The sequence below is a fragment of the Canis aureus genome, chromosome 15 (assembly GCF_053574225.1).
Source record: "Canis aureus isolate CA01 chromosome 15, VMU_Caureus_v.1.0, whole genome shotgun sequence".
Taxonomy (NCBI): Eukaryota; Metazoa; Chordata; class Mammalia; order Carnivora; family Canidae; genus Canis; species Canis aureus.
In genome coordinates this window covers 5,296,982-5,318,948 of record NC_135625.1, presented here as the reverse complement: position 1 = coordinate 5,318,948, position 21,967 = coordinate 5,296,982, and the positions used below count along the sequence as shown (strand labels likewise).

Here is a 21,967-nt window from a genome sequence, read left to right as displayed (position 1 = left end):
AAACCAGTGTCTCTTCCTGACCATTTCCCTCTGACCCATCCACCATATAGAAGACTTCCTTCTTCAGAAAATGCAGAAGACTGACATCCAGAGATCTCCACGAATTACTATGGAAATTAACAGAAATTTATCTGAGGAAGCCACGGGCAGCCACTTGACCCCAGAAAGTGCTGATTTTAATAAGAAATTGCTATGGGTTGAGATTTTATTATTTTATAAGGAGGATTGCTTGTCTCAGGAAGAAGGGGGATGGATAAAAAAAAAGTCCTAGAAAGAAGCCAAGTGAAGAAAAGAAAAGAGAAATAGAGAGGGGTGATTGATGAGTAGGTGAGCATCTATGGGATGCTATACATAGATGCTGTACATCTATGGGATGTTATTAGTAAGGAAATATCAGGGCCCAGCCAATGGTCCACTTCTCTGTATGACTGAGACATACGCATGAATCCTTCCATAAAAGAGACACCAGTTAGAGTCCAAAGTGTTTTCAATTTGGGTGATCAAGGAGTGTAGTGTTTGGAATGAGTAGGGAATATCTGGTCTCATGGTCCTCTCTAAACCATCCACAGTGCTCTTGCTGTGAAGAGCTGGGGAGGAGTACCCACCGACAGAGGATCATTCAACTGTAGATTCTTATGTTGCCCCATTGCCCACTTCCCTGAGTTAATTCCTGCAAAAATGAGGGAAGCAGTCGGGGTTGGCAGAGGTGATCACTCAGATCCTTTTGGAGAACAATTGAGCAAATGTAAATAGATCTGACAGTAAGACCAAGGGAAAAGCCCTATCAGTCAGACTCCAAGCATGAAAATGGCTCCCACACCAGGTAGTTTGATGGAGAAGATTTAAATGCAGAGGAAGTGATAAAGTGTTGGCAAAGCTGAACATGCAAAAAGGGAGCAGTGAGGCGGCCCCCATGTTAGTCCTAGCTGGAGGTCCCCACTGCCCGATGGCAGGGGGAAAAGCAGGAGTCTGTAGTGTGAGCCCAGGGGCTAGGACTGGCTGGCAGGAGCTGTGCCTGCAGCATCAAGGCTGAGGGAGAAGCAAGGACATAGAAGCAGGGGCTTTGCTATGGGAGATAAGCCACTGCTGGAGCAGAGAGTGTGGGAGAGAAATCTGCGGCTCTCCCTTCTTCCCATCTACCCTTTTGCCACCACACACTTGCATCAACTAAAATCAACCATAAGCCAGGACGCTTGAAGAACATAGTTTGCAAAAAAAGAAAAAAAAAGGAACATAATTTGCCGATAATTGTGCCAGTTACACAGAGCAAAGCAGAGAAAGGACAGGGAATGTATCTGTGCAAAATGGTACAATGGTAGCTCAAATGTAAAGCAAAATCATTATGTGAAATTAAAATCATATGTGAAAACTGAGTGATCAAATTTGAGTAGCTGCTGTAAGATGAATAATTTTCACTCTTGTTATATGAAGCTACAAATTTTATTTCATAAACAAAAGCTATAGATAGTCAATCATACATGCACAATCCATGCTGAGCATTTTAATTCGACCTCTAACATCTTAATTTATTGTCAAGAAGTACAAAGTTGGGGCCATGGGCATTAACTGAGTAGGTATGAGTTGCTTAAAAACACAGTGTAAATATTAGAATCAATGTCTGATCGCTTATTGATATACCCAGAAATAACATGAATAATTTCTTGTATGGTATAGAATTGTAATTCCAAAAACACAGATGCAGATGTCATTTCTGTTTATCTATTTGGTTTAAATTATTATACAAAGATAGATACACAGAACAGGACAGGGGTGTGCACATCCATTTCCAGCTTCCAGGCTATGACCTTGAAGAAATGAAAGCTTCTCTGGGTCTCAGTTTCTTCAAATATAAATGGAGATAATGAATTCATAAGTCGATCTTGAGTCATATGAGGAAAATATGGAGGAAAGATTTATAAATTACAAGAGACTCTACAAATACATAGTAGTAGTATCCGATTAGGCTACTCGATGCCCACTTGGACCTAGATTTTTTTAAGGATTATCTTAAAAAATAAGCAAAGAAACAAAACCAAGGGTGAAAGACAGGAGAATGATTCTGAGACTCACTCACAGTGTGACCTGGGTAAGGCACACGACTTCTCTTGTCCTCCCTTGAATACCAAGTCCCACTTTGAAGGCCAGGGGAGGGCTGGTCTGGTTCACCTGATCCTCCGTCGGCAACAGAAAAAGTTCATCTTGCAATTTCCAACAACCTTCTCATCCTCGGTGCATATCCTCCTGCATTTGCCCCGGCCAAGCCAGCACGGCTCACAAACAGCAAACTCACCTAGTTCAAGAAATAGTAGCTTATACACCTTTCCAGGGACTCCCTGAAAATGAGGAGAAGTTTAACAGCCACAAAAGAATGAGGGTGGGGGTGGTTTGTACAATTGTAAAGAGTGTTTTTAAGAACCAGCCCCAGATTTTCAAAGAGCTTTGCTTTTTTCAGGATGGAGTTGGGGAAGAGGTATCGTTGAAGGAGGGATAAGCCCCATCTCTGTTCTCCACGTGGTTAAGGCCCTTGCATGAGTCAAAGTAAGCACAGGGGGATGAGGTGTCATGTATACGACAGAACCATAAAAATACACACCTGATAGTTCTGCAAATGTTACAAGATGAAGGTGGAAGGGCTACCTTTTGGTTTTAAAAGATCCTTGAAAGTAGAGGTGAAGTTAGGTTTAGTTCTGGTTTGGGCCTGGCAGTGGTGGTGTGTCCTCAGTAAACTGCTTGTTTTCCGCTTTCTCATTTGTCATATAGACATTCTAGAAATGCTTGTCTACACTGTAAGCTATTCTAGTGGTCACATGGAGTAATTTAGGTGAGTCTATTTCACCAAACAGTATGTAGCCCATTAGTTATTTTTGTAGTTGTTAATGTTCTTCCTGTAGAAGATGAGAGCACAGAGAGAGATTGGGGGGCTCTTCATCGTGGACAGATCTTCCATAATGGTAATGAGATCTCCCTTTATTTGATCCTTCTTAGACCAATAGCAGAGATTGGGATGCATTTTATTGGGTTTGGGAGCAGAGCCGGTAGGAGATGGATGAGCATGTTCCCTAAACATTGCTCATTAGCTGGTACAAGCTTGATCCTCTAAACCTGCTTTAGTTAGCACCCTGAGCTAATGAGACCAGCTCCAAATCTCTATGGACAAAATTCCATTCCAGTAACAAAGAGATTTCTCTATAAAATGGCAAAGCAGGTATGATGCTGGCTACAAGAGGAAGAGAAGGCAGAGGCAGAAATCTGGGATTTCAGGCAACTCTATTCTCACTGTCATTTCCATCCCTCCTTGTCTCCGGAGGTCAGAGGAAGCTGACCAGCTAGGGGTCCTAAAGGTAGAAATTATAGGTGAGGGATTCAACTTACCTCCTGGAAATGGCTGGGAATATTCAAGTCCTGCTTGGCACCCTAAATTTAAATCATCACATTTTGGATATTAAAATCAGTGCAGGAAATAACACTGTGTAAAACAGTATTCCCAGCTCCCCCCATCTGCTGTCGAGGGACAGCAGAGCACAGAGACTGCTTCTTTATCCTATTTCTGAAGGCCAGCACTCCCAGGAACCAGGAGGGAGGTTTACAAAAGAGGGAAGGGGGAGGGAATAGCAGTTTGCTTAGAAAATGTCACCGCAGATTCAAGAAAATCCCATGAGAAGTTCAATGGGGAGCCGACCATTCCTGTCAGTCTTAGGATGGTCCACAGAAGAGCCGGCGGCTTGACCATCTGCCTCTTCACCATTCCATCCATTGGCGATTACCTGATAAAAATTGAGCCAAAATGAAGAAAAAGGCAAAGAAAAAACAAGACATCTTTCTGCTCAGGGTCATCTCTGAGGGAAGCCTCTTCAGAGCAGAGGTTTGGGGTCTCTGAGAGGACAGAAGGCTCACTTATATTTGTGAGAAATGGGGAACGTTCTTGGTCAGTGAAGTGAATCAGTAAAGAAAGCACATTTATATGCTCCATTTCCCAGGATCAAGGCCCGATGTGATGGTCTCTATAAAGCCTTATCTTCGGAGAGTTCTGGCTGGGGGAGTGCAAGGAACACGAGGCAGGAGCTAGAAAAGCAGGCGCCTCCCACTGATCCTCCTGACCCAGCAAGTAGGAGCCTGCTACTCCCCTTCTCTCTCACAATTCAGTTTTCTCCCCCAAAGAATAAGGAGCAACTATGGTTACTGAGAGACAACACAGTTCCTTCTGCCAGCCTCAGAGTTTGTGTCCAGTTCGAGTGATGATGATTGGGACATGCTTGGAACACAGGGATTGCCCTGTAAGAAGAGCCCAGAAGCAGGCACTTTCCTTCTCTGGCTTTCCTTTGTGCTCCCTGTGAATGTCCCCAGGAGCAAAGGGAAAGGGGTGGCAGTCATTTCACCAAAGGAGCTCTGCATCCCTGAGCCTGTACCACTGTCACCTGGCAGCACGAAGGCATAATTACCACATCGTTTTAATTCATCAAGAACCTGGGTATCAAAATTAACATTTATATCCCGGTACCCTCAAATGAGTCCCATCCTATTGCCTCTGCTTACTCAAGCCTCTGCTTTTCATTTTGGGAAGGCAAGATGGGGGCACTGAACCACGTAGACTAAAGTCAGATTGGTTTAGCAAGTATGTGACCTCGGTTGTTTAGTTTGTTGAACTTGTTTCTAAATCTTTAAATGGGGATGTAATAAAGGTTTGTACTTTATAGGATATTTAAAAAGACTCACTGAAATGAATATAAAGTGGCTACCAGACTGTTGGCTTGGACTAAGTGCAGATGTACCTAGAGATGGGGTTGAGGTATCTCAGGGCCTAGCATACCATTAACCCCTCCCTGGGATAAGCGTGCCATGGTGTAGGTGGGCAACTTGGCAGGAACAGGCCTTTCCCCAAGCCCCAACTCAATACTGACTGCATCCCAGCACAGGTGTTGAGATATCCTTGAAGAGCTTCCCGGTCACCATGGGTGAGAGTGGCAGGCTCCTGGAGGAAACACACCCGGCTTGGCTCTCTCTGCAGCATGGGATGCCAGTCCCTCAGCATCTGGCAGGAGGGGGCAACCCAGCAGACGTGGTGAACCACACACAGATGTGCAGTGGCAGTGTGGGGATCCGCAGGCACCTGGGTAAGTCTGCAAGTGTCCTGCATGTATCCTTGTGCCTGAAGAATTGTTATATTAAATAGCAAAGAAAAATTTCTATGTCAGATTGAAGAACAGGTGCCTTTAATGGCACCTTTTTCCTGCTTTTTCAACATGGGCCTTTGCATTTTTATGATGCACTAGGTCCTGCACATTGTGGAGCTGATCCTGACCTGCAGTGAACTTCTGGCCTTAGAAAAATAAGAGGACTCTGAAACTCTCAAATTAAAGTGTTGGTCCTTGTCATGGGGCCACATCAATGGGCCAAAGATGCCTCTGTGTAGTGATTACTGCTGTAGCTCAAAGCTCCCTGCTCCAAACTCAGATTCTTCCATACATGATTGCTTCGAGTATGATGCAAATAAGTATCTTCTTAGCCATTTAAGCTTATCTGCTTTGCACACGACACACAAATTCCCCCAACATCTGGCAACATAGATATGACAAATCCCATAGCTGTAACACTGCAAATTGCCGCTGCCTTCCTGAGGGCTGTGATCCCTGGACTCCTCACCTTGCTGCTGAGAGGTATCATGTAGACATATGAGCCCCTCTCTGATGCACCACTCCCCTGAGAGTTCCCTTCCCCCTTAGGGTGGATGCCTCATGCTACCATCTCTGGGAAGCCCTTCTCGCCATGGAGCCCTGTCCAGGTGCCCCCTGATGACACCTCTCCTGATCCTGCCTCTTCCTTGAGCAGCCACCCAACCCTGGAACTTATCACCCTCCTGCCCCTAGAATTCACCCACTCAAAGGCGTCTGCACTCTCCACAGTGAGGTGTGAACAGGGTGGCTCTTGGCCATTACAGCACTACGTGGCCTTAAGAGAGTTGGTTAGCTATTTGGACTGTAACCAGACAAGATCACATATGCCATGGTCTGAATGTTTGTGACCCCCCAACATTCATGTTGAAACCTAATCCCCATGCTGATGGTATTTGGAGGTGAGGCTTTAGAATGTGATTAGGTTAATAGAGTGGAGTCCTCGTGAATGAGGCTAACACCCTTATAAAAGGAGCTCCAGAGAGTTCCCTGCCCCATCCTCCAAGGGAGAACACAGCGAACAGTCAGCCGTCTGCAGCCCAGAAGAGGGTCCTCACCAGCACCCGGCCATGCTGGTGCCTGGTCTTGTACCTCCAGCCTTTGGAACTGTGAGAAATGAGTATTTGTTGTTTACAAGCCATCGAGTCTGTATTTTTGTGACAGTAGCTTGAAGGGACTGAGACATGATCTGAGTTTAGATGAGAAGCCATGTGAAATTCTGAAATTCCATGAAGTGGACTTCCTTTCACCTTACCAACATTTCTTTGTGTTAAAGGGTTCAACTTCTCTCATGTTTCTAACCTTCACTTCCTGACTAATCAGACCTACCTTAAGAAGCAGACATAAATTACATGAGACAATAAATAAGCCCAATGAGACCATGAGTAATTGAAAAGGTTTGGAAGGTTGTCTTTTCTTATGGATTGAAATCATTTTAATTGAGGATTGGAAGGGAATAGAGGAAATGTGTATTTTCAATCTATCATTCTTAACTGGATTATTCATGAAATATAATCAGCACATAGACACACGCTCATGCACACACGCACACACAGCCAACAAAAACTTCATGGTGACTGGAGGATGCATGGGATATTCCCTAATAGTTTTTTAAAATATCAAATGTGTAGTTTGGAACAATTTTAGATTTGCCAAAGAGCAGCACAGACAGTTCAGAGTTCTCACGCTCCCTTCCCCTAGTATCCCCAATGTTAACATTCAAGCTAATAATTATTAATATTATAACCATGATGTATTTGTCAAAACTGAGAAATTGCCACAGGTATATCATATTCCTTCTAGCCAAACTACAGATTTCTAGCTTATCTGATATGTTCTCACAACCAGAGTGGAGTTCTGGGTTTGGGAGAAGCATAGCACAAAGCTAAGGGTCTTTTTCAACCTGTCCTTTTATCAGGGGTATGTGATGAGGACACATCTGGTCACTCCTGATGGTCACCCAGCTCACTCAGCTACGGTACCAGATTTCTCCACCCTCTCCTGATGCTGTAGCTCTCCTACATGCTATTCTTTGGAATTATGCTCCACCTCCTACAGGGGGATGTCTACTTGGATTATCTGCAATTTTTCTGTAAAAATGTGTCCCTTTTTTCAGAGTGATTTATGTATTTAACCGTTTACTGATATCACTATGGTATGAGGAATTAAATGGATGGTCTTGCCTAGATTGAACACAAAACAGTTCCTTCAATAACACAGCAAGCATTTGATGCTTTTGGGGAGTTTATGATTATTTTAACAAATGCTTCGAAGGTATTTCAGCATTTAGTAGCAATCATAATAGGGAGGTGATGATGAGGGAGGTTCATCTGCTTGTTATCACATTAAAGAGAGGTATTCCGCAAGAGAGAAGAATTAAAGTGGATAATTCTGGTCTTTCTACTACTTAGCTGATTTACTCCAGATTAGGAAAAAGAGGTAATCAAATTAGTGTGATCCCATGACATTCAGAATATACAGATATTTGATATATATGTGTATAGTCTTAGTCAAATATCCCATAAGCTCACAACTCTCTAGGGAGCTGTTTACGGATTAAATAAGATAATATATGTAGCACTTAAAGTGTGTAGCACTTTTTTTAAAGATTTATTTACTTATCTGAGAGTAAGGGGAGGGGCAAAGGAAAAGGGAGAGAGAGACTCACAATCAGACTCCCCTCCAAGAGAGGAACCTGATGCAGAGCTCTATCTTAGGATCCTGAGATGATGACCTGAGCCAAAACCAAGAGCCAAGATGCTCAACTGACTGAGTAACCCAGGCGCACCTGTGAAGCACTTTTTAAAAAATAAAACATATGCTTCAGTTGAGCAACTTGCCACAGCTCATAAATATTGGAGGTGGAAATCAGACCCCACTGACTCCATTGTGATATTATATAGTTACTCTTATTTGCCTATGAGTGAACAGAAGCTATTAAGGAGCATAGTCAGGATTAGAAATCCAAACTTCCAGATTCCAGATCTTTCATTCCTGCTGGTGCATGTTTCTATCCCTGGTCATCAATGCACCCTCTACTCTATCCTACCTTCTTCCCCACTGTCATTCTTGGGAACTTTCCAGAGTCAGAAAAACAATGAGCTACAGACTGACACCCACTGATATATGTGGGCTCTACTTGGCAGAGCATGGACATGTCCTCATTGCTGAGATGCCTCACTGATCAAGATGTTCTTTGGTCTAGGGAAATGTATAAATGTGGTGTTTGCTGCTCTTTTATCATGGACACTGTGCTGACCTCTCAGGACCCTGTGAGTCATGAGGACGTTCCTCTTTCTTTTTGCTGTTTTCTTCCTTCTGGCCCCAGGTAAAAGGAATATCTTTTCAGGGAATTTTATAGAGGTGGCTCAGAGAAAGGGTCTGCTGCAGTGAGCTCCTGGGTGCATTCAGCCCTGTGGCTCTGCAAGGCAATATTTGCTATAGGAGGTGACTTTCCTCTGATGCCTCTTCTGGAAATCCCTTGCATTTCTTCATTATTGTCTAGGATTGGGTATCACAGGGTTGAAGAAAGCAAGCTATGCCAGGAAAGATGTCCTTTGGTCCCCAGCTCCATGCTCACTAACAAAACCAAATTTGGGGGAAGATGTAAAAGCAAGGGTAGACATCTATGGATCTTTTAAAAAAAAATAGCTGTGATAGAGATGAGACAGGTAAGGAAAAGAGTCAGAGAAAGGAATGCTGGACAAGAAAAGAGAAAAAAAAAGAAAAAAAAGAAAAGAGATAGAAGTCAGACACCGTTTTGTGTTAGTCATGGCATAGATCAAATGGCACCCTGTAATTGCTACTCCTTCACCCTGAGGCTGAGTACTTGACAAACACATCACACCGTAAAATGCAAGTAGTTCTCCAGTGGGCCTTTAAGGGCACTTCTTGCTTTTTCTTCTTTTTAAGTATGTTCCAGTGTGGAGCCCAACTTGAGATTGAACTCATGACCTTGAAATCAAGACCTGAGCTGAGATCTAGAGTCAGTCACTTAACTGACTGAGAAATTGAGGTGCCCAACTGTGTCCTTCTAATTTAGCAAGATTCAGAGCAATGCTTTCAGCTTGGAAGGCCTGTTTTACATATATTTTTTCAGACACAGATAGGAAGCCTCAGCTGGGTTAGTTAGCTTCTCAAAGTCATGCAGATGAGTGGGAATAAAGCCAGGACCTGAGAGTTCCTATCATGACTCTTCGTCACACTCTCCTGCTGGCCAAAGCCTCCAATGGCTCCAGTCAGATCCTCCTCAAAATTAAAAGTCCAAGATTAGATTCATCCCAGGTTCCAGAGAGCTGAAGAAAGGGAGAAAGGTTATTTTTGAGAACCTACAATGAGTCCAAATTGGTGCCAAATGGTATTGGTGTCCCCATAGGTGGCTCAGAATCTTCACAACAGATACAAGTATCACTGGTCTATTTTGCAATAAGCCTGTGTGAGTAGATTCTGTGCCAGGTATACAGGGATCCAGGACCTATGGCAAGCTACTCACCCCACTGTCCTCGATGTACACATTGGAAAGTGACCAAGGACTCCTTTTCAGACCAGTCAAACTTATTATATAATTAGTCAACACAATATGTGATAATGTAAGATAAAAATGTCTAATAAAATCAAATGGAGCTGGCCTATTAATGTTCACATGCACACACACACACACACACACACACACAGAGTTATATGAACCTCTAGGTGGGTGTGTGTGATGATCCATTCAAAGCCTTGTTCACACAGATGCTCTCACCCTCTGTGGAGGCTTTCTGTTTTTCGACCATCCCTATCAATTGGATGTAATACAAAGACTCTTGTCAACAGTGAGGTCCTGTACCGGTATCCCGGGCTGGCCTAATAACACTAGGAGGCCGGACAGAGTATTGTCTCCTGCAATGGGAACCATAGCTCACTGAGCTTTGAAATATTGTGGTATCTGTCCTTATGAACTTATATGCTGATGCTAGAAATAATTAGCGCACATGCTGGTACCGAACCACCTAGTTTTAATTTTACATATATGTGAATTAGCCACCTTTATATGTTGACATCAATTTCAATTTGTGTACATCCGACACTATCCTTACATATCCCTGGATTAAGTAAAACCCTAAAATGTTGTGTGTCTGATAAGATGTGTCTGTCCTTAACTTAAAGTGGGCTGCTCTTATGATTGCTACGATAAAGTTCTAAGGCCAGAGCTGGTATTCTGTGCAGAGTAGACAGAGGAGTCTTGGAGATCCACTCCCAATATACATCTCTACCTCTTGAACACATCTGATGAAATGTGGAAAAGGAATTTGATCAAGCCTTTCTAAGCAACCCGTTTCCTTTCACCCACCACGGCAAACTTTCCCCGCTCTAGATTTATCCTTGTTCACTCCGATCTTGGGCCATCTGCCCAGCCTCAGACCTGCTCTGCTCTCACCAAGTAGCACTTTGACAGTGAGCTGGTGAGTTACCCACCCTGGAGGGGTTTACAGGAACAAGGTGATCATTATGTCTTAGCTTCTGCTTCCCAAAGGCCCCACACGGCCTAACGCCAAATGCTGGAAGACAAATCTGTTCTTCCTGGTTTTTAAGTTCCTGTGACAAAAAGACAGAAAAATCAGAGAGAAAATAGTTTCCTGCCATCTCGTCTACTAGCAAGACGAGACACTACGGCAGCTCGTAAAGAAATCTTTACTAACTAGTTACATGACTGTACCTGGTAACTTGATCTATCTGAGGAGAGAATTAATCCAGGTGGCTCCTTCCCTTATATAGCCAGGAATGCATTTTTTGATGAGAAATGCTTCAAGCTTAACGGGAAGTGCGTGCATTCTTGCCAGAAAAATGAAGAACTGGTGGCTCTCTGCCAGAATTTTCTGAAATGCTGCCTGACACTCCAGCCATGTTGGATGAGTAAAGATGATAAATCTGAAGACTCTGGCTTTCTGGAGGGATATAAATGACCTAGTTTTTTTTGTTGTTGTTGTTTTGTTTTGTTTTGTTTTTTTACTCTGGCTTCTTCAGTGAGAATATACTTCAATAAAAATAAATGACTATCTTTTATCAACTTGTCAAGTGCTTCACTTAGAAGGGAAATGTGAATAGCTAAACTCCCTGCCTACTGGCTTATTTTTCTGTAATTTTGTGGTAAGATAATTTCCCCAGAACCATGTGATGTTTCTTCGTAAAGGAGACTGGTAGAAACTCTAAGTTAACAAACCTCTAGCTTGCCCTCAGACAGTCAGCCCCAACCACCTGTTGAGATAGATGATAGGTAAATGGATGGGTAGAGAAATGAACATATTATACAGATAGTTATATTAATGACAAATAGATAGCTAGATACATTTAGTTATCAAGGACTCTCGTGTGTCATACACACAAATAAATTAATCATTTTGACCCCATGGCTTTAATTAGAAACAGTTAAATACTCCCTATGGATTTGTCCCCTATCCATAAGTCTAGGAGCAAATTTGCTGATGGGCAGAGGGATTGTAAATATCTATAATCGACTGTAGCTCCAGTGACCTGGATCCTGATCCCAGATTGACTTTCTACCATTTGTCAAATTATTTCCTGACTCTAAGCTTTCATATTACCTCCTTCAAATAAGGATTCCTGGTCATGTTCCCCAGGGCCTAAGGTCCAGCCTTGGTTCTCTGTTGGATCAGATATCTTTTTTTTTTTTTTAATTATTTTGTTTTGTTTTGTTTAATTTTTATTTATTTATGATAGTCACACAGAGAGAGAGAGAGAGAGAGAGAGGCAGAGACACAGGCAGAGGGAGAAGCAGGCTCCATGCACCGAGAGCCCGACGTGGGATTCGATCCCGGGTCTCCAGGATCGCGCCCTGGGCCAAAGGCAGGCGCCAAACCGCTGCGCCACCCAGGGATCCCCTGGATCAGATATCTTGCCTTATTTCCCTCTTGATTCCTCAAGGTCAACGTATTTAATTCTGTTGGAATCAACAACTTTTTCTAATAATATTTTTCTGTTTTGAGACAATTATAGAATCATGTACAGTTGTACAAAAAACCCACACAGATACATCTCTACTTTTTAATCCCTTTTTTCCGAATAGCACAACCAGAGTGCAATATGACCGCTAGGTAATGACATGGATACAAAATGAGTCCATCACCACAGAGACCATGTTGTCCATTCAGAGCCAGACACTTTTCCCTCCTGCCTCCACCTCCACCTCCTTTTGGTACTACTAACCTGTACCTCACTTCTACAAATTGTCCCTTCATGAATGTCAAATAAATGGGATCATACAGAGGTACTATCTGGGGATTGGCTTTTGGCTCACTATAGTTCTCTGGAGATTCTTCAAGGTTGTTGGATACCTCAATATGTCTTTCCTTTTTGTTGCTCTGTGATAGTCCACAGTATGGATGTACCACAGCTTAACCATTCCAATGGGTACTGGAGGACAGCTGGGTTCTTTCCAGTTTGGTACTATTATAAGTCAAGCTGCTGTCAACACTTATGTTAATAGGTTTTGGAGCAAACAAAAGTTTTCATTACTGTGAGGTAAGTGTCTTGACATGCAATTTCCAAATCCTATGGTTATGAGTTTAGGTTTTTATGAGGTAATGCCAAACTGTCTTCCAGGGCTGCTGCATTTTACACTCTTACCTGGAATTAAGTGTGGCCTGGCTTATCCACACTCTAGTTGACATCTGCTGCAAAGAATTGTCATGATTTTTTTTTCTTTCTTTCTTTCTTTCTTTCTTTCTTTCTTTCTTTCTTTCTTCTTTCTTTCTTTTTTTTTTTTTTTTTTTTGCCATTTGGTAAGTGTGTATTGACAGCTCATATGGGCTTTTAATTTGGATTTCTCTAAAATCTAATCACCTTGTCCTGTTTGCCATTTTCAATGAAATGTGTGTCTCACACTTATTTTGTAATTAGAAACAGATATATACAGAACAGTCCCTCCTAAAGCAGCAGAATGTACATTTTTCTCTAGTGCACACAGAACTTTCTCCAGAATAGATCACATACTAAGTCAAAATCAAGTCTGTTGAGTTTGGAAAGTGCTTGATATATTCTTAATATGGGCCATCTGTTAAAATAAATAAATAAATAAATAAATAAATAAATAAATAAATAAATAAATAAATAAAAATATGGGCCATCTGTTAGAGATGCAATTTCCAAATATTTTCCCCCACAATCTACAGCTTGAATTGTTAACCCCTTAATAGATCTTTTGCAGAGCAAATTTCTCTTTAGATTTTGTGAAGTCCAACTTATGTCTATGGATTGTGGGGGCTTTGGGGAGGTCAAGTATAAGAACTTTTTGTGTAGCCCTAGACGATTTTCTCCCATATTCTTTCTTAAAAGTTTAATAGTTTCACATTTACACTTACATCCATGAACCATCTTGAGTTAATTTTTTAAAAGCTGACAGTGGGTCAAAGTTTTATTGTTTCCATTTCTCTATCTGTGGGTGTTCCTCCAGCAGTGTTTGTTCAAAAGGCTTTGTTTTCTCCATTGGATTCCGGTTGCTCCTTTGTCAAACACTGGTTTGTAGGATTTGTATTCAACCAGTTTGAAAATTATGTCCAAACTCCTGCCTGAAATGTTTTTAGCAGCTTTTTGTCATAATCACCACAAACTGGAATCAACCAAGATGTCCGTCAACAGATGAACTAGTAACAAATTGTCATTCATCCAATTAATGGAATATTATTCAGGAATAAAAAGAGATAAACTATCAAGTCACAAACAGACACAGAGGAACCTTAAATGCTTAATGCTGTGTGAAAGAAGCCAGTCTGAAAAGGTTATATACTGCAAGATTCCAGTTATAAGGCATCCTGGAAAGGGAAAACCTAGAAATCCTAGAAAGAAGTGATCTTTTGCCATAGTTGCCAGGGGTTGGCCAGATGTAAAAACAGAGAAAGTGTTAGGGTGGAATATAAAACTATTCTATCCCTTTGTTAAACCCTGAGAACTTTGTACCATAAAGAGTGAATTACATTTCACTGTGCAAATTAAAAGAGTTAATTTAGGAAGTCAGGGCTACCACAGGATGGAATGTGACAAAGCTGTCTAACTGTATCATAAACATATAAAGCAATTTCACTGAATGTGGGGGAGGCAGTGATGCTGGCCTAGGTGATTTTGGAAATGAGTGTCATCTCTCAGTCTACAGACTAAAGAAACTGTACAAAAGCACAGTACTCTAGTCAATGATGTATTTCTTAGGTAACACAAACTTAGTGATTCAGATCCTATTACACGTATAGCTGGAATTACACAATTAAATGCATGGCTGGCAGATGCAGGAGCCAGGGTTGGAGAGGGAGTTTATAGATAAGCAAGAAAAAAATAGAATGACTCACATGGGGATGGATGAGAGGTGGAGACATGGCTTAGATAAAGATGGTAACATATACAAATATTTATTGCTATGTTTGTATGTGGGTTATTAAACAAATATGTATTTCCTTGCTCTGTCAGCTGAGAGGTCCCAGAAACAAGGACATTCCAGCAACTTTGAGCACACCCAGCACTCACATATTGGTTTTTAATTCCATTCACTAGTGAAAGGAGCCAGGGATCCTTGGAGAAGTGGCTGATTCTACGACTGGAGCAGAAAATGTACAAAATAATCCCAGAGCAATCAGTAGTGCCAGGGCATATTGAAGAACTTCAAACAAACACACAATGACAAGGGTATGCCAAAGGAACGCAAAAACTAAATTAATTTGAGCAAAAAAAAATGTAGCCTTGGATCATAACCCAGAATATAAAATAAATATCCATGATCATGACTCCATCCTGCTGACAGAAACCCCAGTCTTGTCCTGGCCAGGGTGTCCCTGCAGTGTGACCTTCACAAACATTCCCTAGGTTCTCCCCAACAGTTGAGTGAGGAAGCTGCATGGGCTGGTGGGGGACATGCTCTTTCCCCAAATAAAGCTCTAGTAAAATCATTTTCCCAGGAGAGTAAGTTCTTCTTGTGGAAATCTCTGGACATATGTCACATAATTACTTCCTCTTTTCCTTGCCAGAGCCACTGGGAGTTACTTCTTGGCTCTTCACCAGGAGAACCTCATGGGTTTCCTGGAATTAAAACCTAGGAAGGAGTGGGTCCCTTAGCTCCTGGTCCTCGGTAGTTTGGCTTAGGCTTGTCCTCGTTCAGCCTCTGGCAATTTGTCAAAATCACCACAAATGTTCCTACTAGTTTATGGCTCCAGAGACTTCTGCCCCAGTTTAGCACATCTTGGCTGTGACTCTCCAAATTTAGGAGCGGTGGTTTGCCCCTGTGACCTCAGTTCTCTATGGGGTTCAAGAAAAATCACAGTTTGTTCAGAGTTTTTCTAATTTTAAGGGCAAGAGTGGTGACTTCCAGGTATTTTACCTGTAGAAGCTGAAACCAAAGTCCCAGAGCTCTGCAAAGGGGGCCGGATGCAGCCTAGACCCTCCTGTCCCCAGAGTTCTCTTGAGATCTGGTGCCTGCTGAGTGCAGGAGGCACCTGTCTGCAGAACCATCTCAAACACTGTTCTCTACAAGGGGACTCTTTGGATCTGCCATCCACGTCTCCCCTCCACATGACCGTGCTTCTAGCCTCTCCTGGCACTGCTGGGAGATGCTCCCAGCTGGTGAGGGAGCTGCAGGTTTAAATGCTACTTTGAGCTGCAGAGAGCACTCCCTGGGACTGTGAGTAGCTAAACCACATCTCCTGCTTACCGCTCTAAGCCAGGGGCAAGGTGAGTGGGGTGTATCCTCTCCTTCATTCTGTTCTACTCTCCCCTGCTCATGTTGCTTCTGCTTTATACTCGTCCACTCTATTGCACCATGCACTCAACAGGCAGTTGGTTATGAAGCACATGTCAGGCACCGGGTACTGGGCGGGCATATAATAGTGAGTGGAACATAAACATTGTCTCCCACTTGGGGAACTTAGAATTCCATTGGGAAGACCAAGTCACTAAAAACATATGTAATAACTTGGGAAAGATGTGATGAGAGAATTTTAAAGATTGCATAAGGAAGACAACAGTTCCAGGGCACTTCTAGGGAGATTCCCCAGCGTCATGACACTGAGGTCAGGGAGGTCATTCTTGGGTGGAGGAGAGGAGTATTCCAGGCAGACGGAGCAGGGCAAGTGAAGGCATAGAGAGCCAAGAGCATTGGGTCCGGAAGGGAGGCCAACACTACCACTGGGGAGGCTGAGACCCAGGGTCCCACATGAGGTAGAAGGGGGCCCAGAGTCAGGGCACCTCAGCTTTGAAGTCCTTGGTAAGGGGTGGACTTGAATTTAACCAAAAGTAATAGCAAACGGTTTTAGGGATTTTGAGAAGAGGTGTGATGAGTGCCAACTAACTTTTTTTTTTTTTTTTTAATCATGCTGGAAGAGAATCAGATGGTGGAGTCCATGAGCTAGGACAGAGGCGGGAGGAGATGGTTGGGAAAACCACCACCGTGGGCCTGTTTTTCGAGTGCTCTAGGGCATTCTCTACAGTTGGTTCAGGTGCTCCTGCCAAACTGCCTAAGTCGCACCTCGCCGTCCTCAGACACAATTAATCACTCTTATTCTGTTATTCAGTGACAAGTGAATTTGAGACAGACAAGATATGTGGTTATGGGACTGCCCGCTGCCGGAGGAGTTGTAAAACAGAGGAATCCAGCATTGGAATATGCCCCAATGTCTATGCATGCTGTTTGAAAAAGATGAACACAACCCACTGAATCCTGTGACACACTGAAACCCAGTGGTGCCTGGTCTTCAGAGCAGCCGACAGCTGGATCTGTGAGCCTTCCCTTCCTGAGAACTCACAGCTAGAATAGTCCCAGCAGCAGCCACTAATTTGATAATTGAGAATTTGCTGTACCTTCACCCAATGCAGAGCCAATGTAGGAGCCCCAAGATGGCCTTCTGCAGTTGGGATAAGGGAGAAAAGCAACGTGGGTTAAGTGAGAGTTTCAACACCTTGACAGTCAAACCAGAAAAAATACATTTCGTTGACTACAAGCCTAAGTGAACATCTTTTTTTTTTTTTTTTGCCTGAATTGTATCAACTTACCTTGATAACATTAGTTTTCTTTTCTGATCAGAAGTTCTGCTCAGCAGTTATGTATGTCTTTTGTTAATTAAAATGGGAAAATAAATCAATATGAAGTTGCAATTCATTTGGCATACACTGTAATTCAAAGCACAGACTTCCAGGGAGCGAAACAGAAGAGATGCTATGTGATAACCAAAGGCTGACCCCCCTGGATGTCCCTTGAGGGTCACGTCCTGCAGACAGCAGCACAGAGCAGCTCTGCTAAGGGACATGCAGGGCTAGGGAGGGAAAGATGCGTAGGGGACTAACGGATCAGGCTCACAAAGATCCCAGAAATGTGGAGGTGAAAGGGAACCAGAGATAAAGAAACAAACCACACCATCCTGCCCTAGGTGTCATAGGTTCTTGTTAGAACAGCTACTGCGACCAACAAAGAATCACCAGACCCTAAAAAGGAAGTAAGCCATTGAAAGTGTTAACACTAGGCCCTTACTCAATGGTGAGATCAATAGAGGTGTGAAAAGGATTTAGGTTCCCTGGTTGGCTTTCAATAAAAGACCAGACCGGCCCTACTAGCCCTCAGGACAGCACTGTCAGGATCCCTTTCACTCCTGAGAGTTCTCTGTATCCTTGCTTACTAAACTCCCCTCGCTTTATTCACTCTCCTTTGTCTTCAGATTCATTCTTTGACTCCTCCCTGAGACAAGAATCTTGCTGTTCCTGCTTAATTGCCACCATGTAGACTCACTGCCTTGAGATCTGATAAACCAAAGGGAGTCATAAAATATTTGGCTTTCCTTTCCAAACCTTCTTTCAGGATGAGCAAATGGTCTGTGGGGAGAAGCTTCTCTCCATAAAAGTAGCCCGCCCCATAAATGACCAGGAATGCTAACATAAAGTGAACATCATTATTTTCAAACACCTAGAGAAATAATCATCTAGCCCATGAATGCCAATAACCCCCCTCACTAAACAAGAACAACCACCTGACGGCCACGTGCCCTCTGGGGATGTACACACAGCCACACAGGAGCGGTTAAGCTGCTGTCTTTTTACCAAAACAGTTCACCAAACCTTGGTGTAAATATCCCCCAGACTCATGTGGTTAATCTCATCCCCTTCCTAATGAGCTCCCCCTCACAGATAACTTTAAAGAATATTCAACATGCCATGTCACTTCATCTGAAAATACTTCAGAATATATAATTCAGAGAAAATGACTCTTTTAATATATATATATATTGCTAATTCTGGGGACAGCAGAATAAAAAAAATCTGACTTTGTTCTTCAGCTATTACTCCATATATACTATTTTAATTTATAGTATTTAATACTATTTAATATATAGTAATATATAGTATATACAATATAATATGATATATATTTATAATTATATATTTATATAATTTTAAATACATGTACAAAACAACAGTACTATGACTATACCTGGAAAAAATCAAAACAAATCCCCTATTACAACCAAATAGTCGATCAGTGTTCAAATGGTCCTGGTTGTTTCCTAAGTGCTTTTGTCAGAACTGATTTCTTAGACTTGGGGCACTAAAAGGTCCGTCCACATTGTGTTTGGTTGTCTGCCTCCAAGGCCTCCTTTGTGGGCGTCGTACCATTGCTGTTCCACCCGTAAAATTCTGTGTTGAACATCCCGTGCAGAGATGAGCCTCTGATCTCACCAGGGCAGTTACGGGGGCAGGAGAGCCTGTAAAGCAGCTCCTGGGGAGGCAACACCCTAGATGCCAGGTTGCGGAATGTGCTTTAGGACAATCTAACATCAATTTTAAGTTGTCTCTTGTCCTGCGTTGGTGGCGCCCTTCATGAATTTCACACACTGTATTTTCCGAGGTACTTTCATGTGCATAATCTCCTTTGATCCTTGTGATAAGTTAGTGAGACAAGAGACATCACCCCGACCTTCTTTGGATGTGGAAACAAAGCCACAGAGAGGCGAGTGCTTTTCCCAGTCGGTCAGGATATTAGGCAGGACCAGGCAGGATCACTCCCACACCCCAGGCTCAAATCTGCGGCAGCACAGCATGCTGAGCTGGAGTTCCAGCTCCCACTTAGCAGATCACCTCGGGACAGTTTCTACGTTGATTCCTCCATGGGTGATACGGCCACTCAACATGTACAAGCATAGAGTCACCTTCTGGCCCCTTTCTACAACTTCCTTTGGTCTCTTTAATTTTCAATTGGACATTTTTTTCAAGAAGAGAGGCCATGCTGTGCTTCCCTATGACAATAGAGAGACACAGACTTTTATTAACTCCACAAATAGTAATGGTCAGGGTGATGATAGCAAACAGAGGGAAAAACTATCTCACCATCAGGAGAGAAAATTAGAGTGACCTTACAACCTGGTTTGTCTTGAGGAGCCTCAGGTTTCACTTGCTGTCCTGGTGTCCCAACCTTTCACTTTGGAAAGGGACTGGATTCTGAAACAGCCCCCACCCTACACTCATGTATAATCCATATAGTCACATTGATGAATTGCTGCTCTAAGCACTGATGGAAATTACAAAGTCACACTATTTTAATTTCATGGAGTAATAGTCAAGGAACAAAGTCAGATTTTTTTTTTATTCTGCTGTCCGCAGAATTAGCAAGAAATATTTGAGGTAAGATACACACATCCAGAAACTCAAAAAACATCACTACTTTTCTGAAGGGTGGATACAGAGTTGAAGGCTGAGGTTTAAAATGGAAGACCAATAATCGTGTGAAATTAGCCTAATGAAGATCAACAGAAAGAATAAAGGAGCTCGAGGGGCATTTTGTAATTCTAATTTATATATTATGTATGATTTGAAGTTGAGAGAAAGAGTGGGGCAAACATCTGGATAAGCAGATCTGCCACTGGGTCCTTACCAGAAAAAAGAAGCATGCAAACAATCAGCCTTGGCCTATCCCTTTTTCGCCTCTCACTCACGTGGTGTTCCATAAAATCCTGTAAGACACGGATATGAGGTATGGGGGGATGTGCCCGCAGAACATCTCTGGTGATGTAGCCTCCACTTCATTTGGCCCATTTCCTTCATTCAAATGAATCAAGATTTCCCATACTAAGCAGTTTAAAACAATACTCTTCATTAGTTGCATGGACAAAAATAAATAATAATAATAATGAATGAGTATTTGGGGTTCTACTATCCTTCTCCTCGGGATAGATGTGGCTTTCAGTAGGTAAACTGTTTTATGGTTTTCCTAGAACACAGAATGCTAGCAGAAGGGGATAGAGCCCAGAACATGGTCCTGTCGGCACAAATGTAACACCAACTGCCTTTCTAATGATTTCACCCAGCTTTGTTGATCAAAGAGCAGAACCAGCTTTTCACCAGTCCCTCCCTTTTAAGGTTGTTCTTTTACCAAGTATCGGGCAAGACTTCTTTTATCTTCAGATCTGGACACAGGAAGTGAGATGTGACTATCTTTGGCTTAATTTCCTCATCCAATTAGATGTAATGATTTTAATGAATTAGAGCATTCCTTTAGCAGAGTAATGGTTATCAAAATATTGTTATATGATTCATGATTCATCACTATTTATGTCTGGATATTTGACTGGGATTTCTTTTCTCTTCTTACGGGGAAGGCAAACATCTGTAGAAATAAGTTGTGTATATACGCTAAAATTTGCATCTTTGATAAGAGATTCCAATTCCTAGAAATAAATATAAATACAACTGTAAACATAACTTTAGGGCTAGAATATAAAAGTAATGGGGTACAGGTGAAGGGATAAGAGCATCTTTATTTGGAGTTAGGATCAGAGAAACTTCTCATCCCCTGCTTGATCATCTACTTTCTCCCAGCATCTAATTGTGAGCACCTGGTGGCCTTGGTGACTAGCGACTCTTATCAGGGACCCATTGCCTCCTGTCTCTACTAGTGTCTTCAACATCCTCTGTGAATTGAACATTTTCTAATGCCTAAAAATCAACAATGTGAATGATCTTATGCTAGCACCTCTGTGTTCTATAATATTGAATTTGCCCCAAGCCCCGGAGGAGAGGCCACAGCATGATGACCCTGGGGCCCCGTGCACATTTATTGGTAGCTCCAAACCTTCTCTACTTCCCTCTTGCTTTCCTGGATGCTCAAGCTCCTACTGGGGCCACTGTTGCCTTCTTCATCTGCATCTGTCTCCAGGGAGAAGATAATAATTTTCATTTACACTAATGATCTCAGACATTTTCTTTGGACCAAAGTGTGCCTGCAAATAAGACACATGTGACAAGCACTACCCTTTCCAAAATCTCTGGAGCTGTATCAAAAGTTTGATGGTTATAACACGGTCAAACCAAAGTCCATGTTTCTCTGGTCACATCCAGGACACACTTCCTGGGGTGTGTGCCCCTGAGATAATGCAGCAACATAAAACGCATGCCTGCTAGAAAGAAGAAGATGGAAGAGAAGAGGAAGAAGAGCCTTTGGGATAGTTATTACCAGAAGAGAAAACTCAGCATCAATTACAGCTTTTTTAATTTTAAGCAGAATTGAATTGGACCCCATGGCAGTAATAGCCAGGTGTCTGAAAATAAAAGAATGGAAAGGATTAAAAGCAAAAATGAGGAGGATAAAAAGAGATGAAGGAGAGGCAGAGGAGACCAAGAAGCAGAGGGAGACAAAAAACAAAGAATCCAGTCTAGAAGTGGGCAGAAGACATGAGCAGAGATTTCTCCAAAGAAGACCTACAGATGGCCAACGGGCACGTGAAGAAATGCTCCACATCACTAGTCACCAGGGAAATACAAATCAAAACCACAACACAATA

The 21,967-nt window shown here is 42.5% G+C and overlaps 2 protein-coding genes across 3 annotated transcripts; one reads left to right on the top strand and one right to left on the bottom strand.

Moving 5' to 3' along the window:
• Positions 1-1,528: 1,528 nt before the first annotated feature.
• LOC144283916 (beta-defensin 105A-like) lies at positions 1,529-3,920 on the bottom strand. Of its 2 annotated transcripts, XR_013352412.1 has the most exons (4): positions 3,765-3,920; positions 3,373-3,414; positions 2,075-2,290; positions 1,534-1,840 (listed from the first exon to the last, which is right to left on the bottom strand). XR_013352412.1 is itself a non-coding variant. In XM_077848392.1 (3 exons), the coding sequence occupies exons 1-3, from the start codon at positions 3,832-3,834 to the stop codon at positions 2,163-2,165; spliced, it is 240 nt and encodes a 79-aa protein (XP_077704518.1). In that variant the 5' UTR covers positions 3,835-3,920; the 3' UTR covers positions 1,529-2,162. The 2 variants fall into 2 exon arrangements, 1 of the variants encoding a protein (XP_077704518.1); XM_077848392.1 differs by having other exon boundaries at positions 1,529-2,290.
• Positions 3,921-8,410: 4,490 nt separating this feature from the next.
• Positions 8,411-11,211, top strand: LOC144284236 (beta-defensin 106A-like). Its single transcript, XM_077848564.1, has 2 exons — positions 8,411-8,496; positions 10,926-11,211. The coding sequence occupies exons 1-2, from the start codon at positions 8,448-8,450 to the stop codon at positions 11,111-11,113; spliced, it is 237 nt and encodes a 78-aa protein (XP_077704690.1). The 5' UTR covers positions 8,411-8,447; the 3' UTR covers positions 11,114-11,211.
• Positions 11,212-21,967: the final 10,756 nt, after the last annotated feature.

Coding starts and splice junctions, on each gene's coding strand:
- LOC144283916 (XM_077848392.1), bottom strand. CDS start 3,834: ATGACCCTGAGCAGAAAGATGTCTTGTTTTTTCTTTGCCTTTTTCTTC. Junction 3,415..3,764: donor TTTGGCTCAATTTTTATCAG/GTAATCGCCAAT, acceptor ATTTAAATTTAG/GGTGCCAAGCAGGACTTGAA. Junction 2,291..3,372: donor TTCCCAGCCATTTCCAGGAG/GTAAGTTGAATC, acceptor TTCTTGAACTAG/GTGAGTTTGCTGTTTGTGAG.
- LOC144284236 (XM_077848564.1), top strand. CDS start 8,448: ATGAGGACGTTCCTCTTTCTTTTTGCTGTTTTCTTCCTTCTGGCCCCA. Junction 8,497..10,925: donor TTTCTTCCTTCTGGCCCCAG/GTAAAAGGAATA, acceptor TCCCTTATATAG/CCAGGAATGCATTTTTTGAT.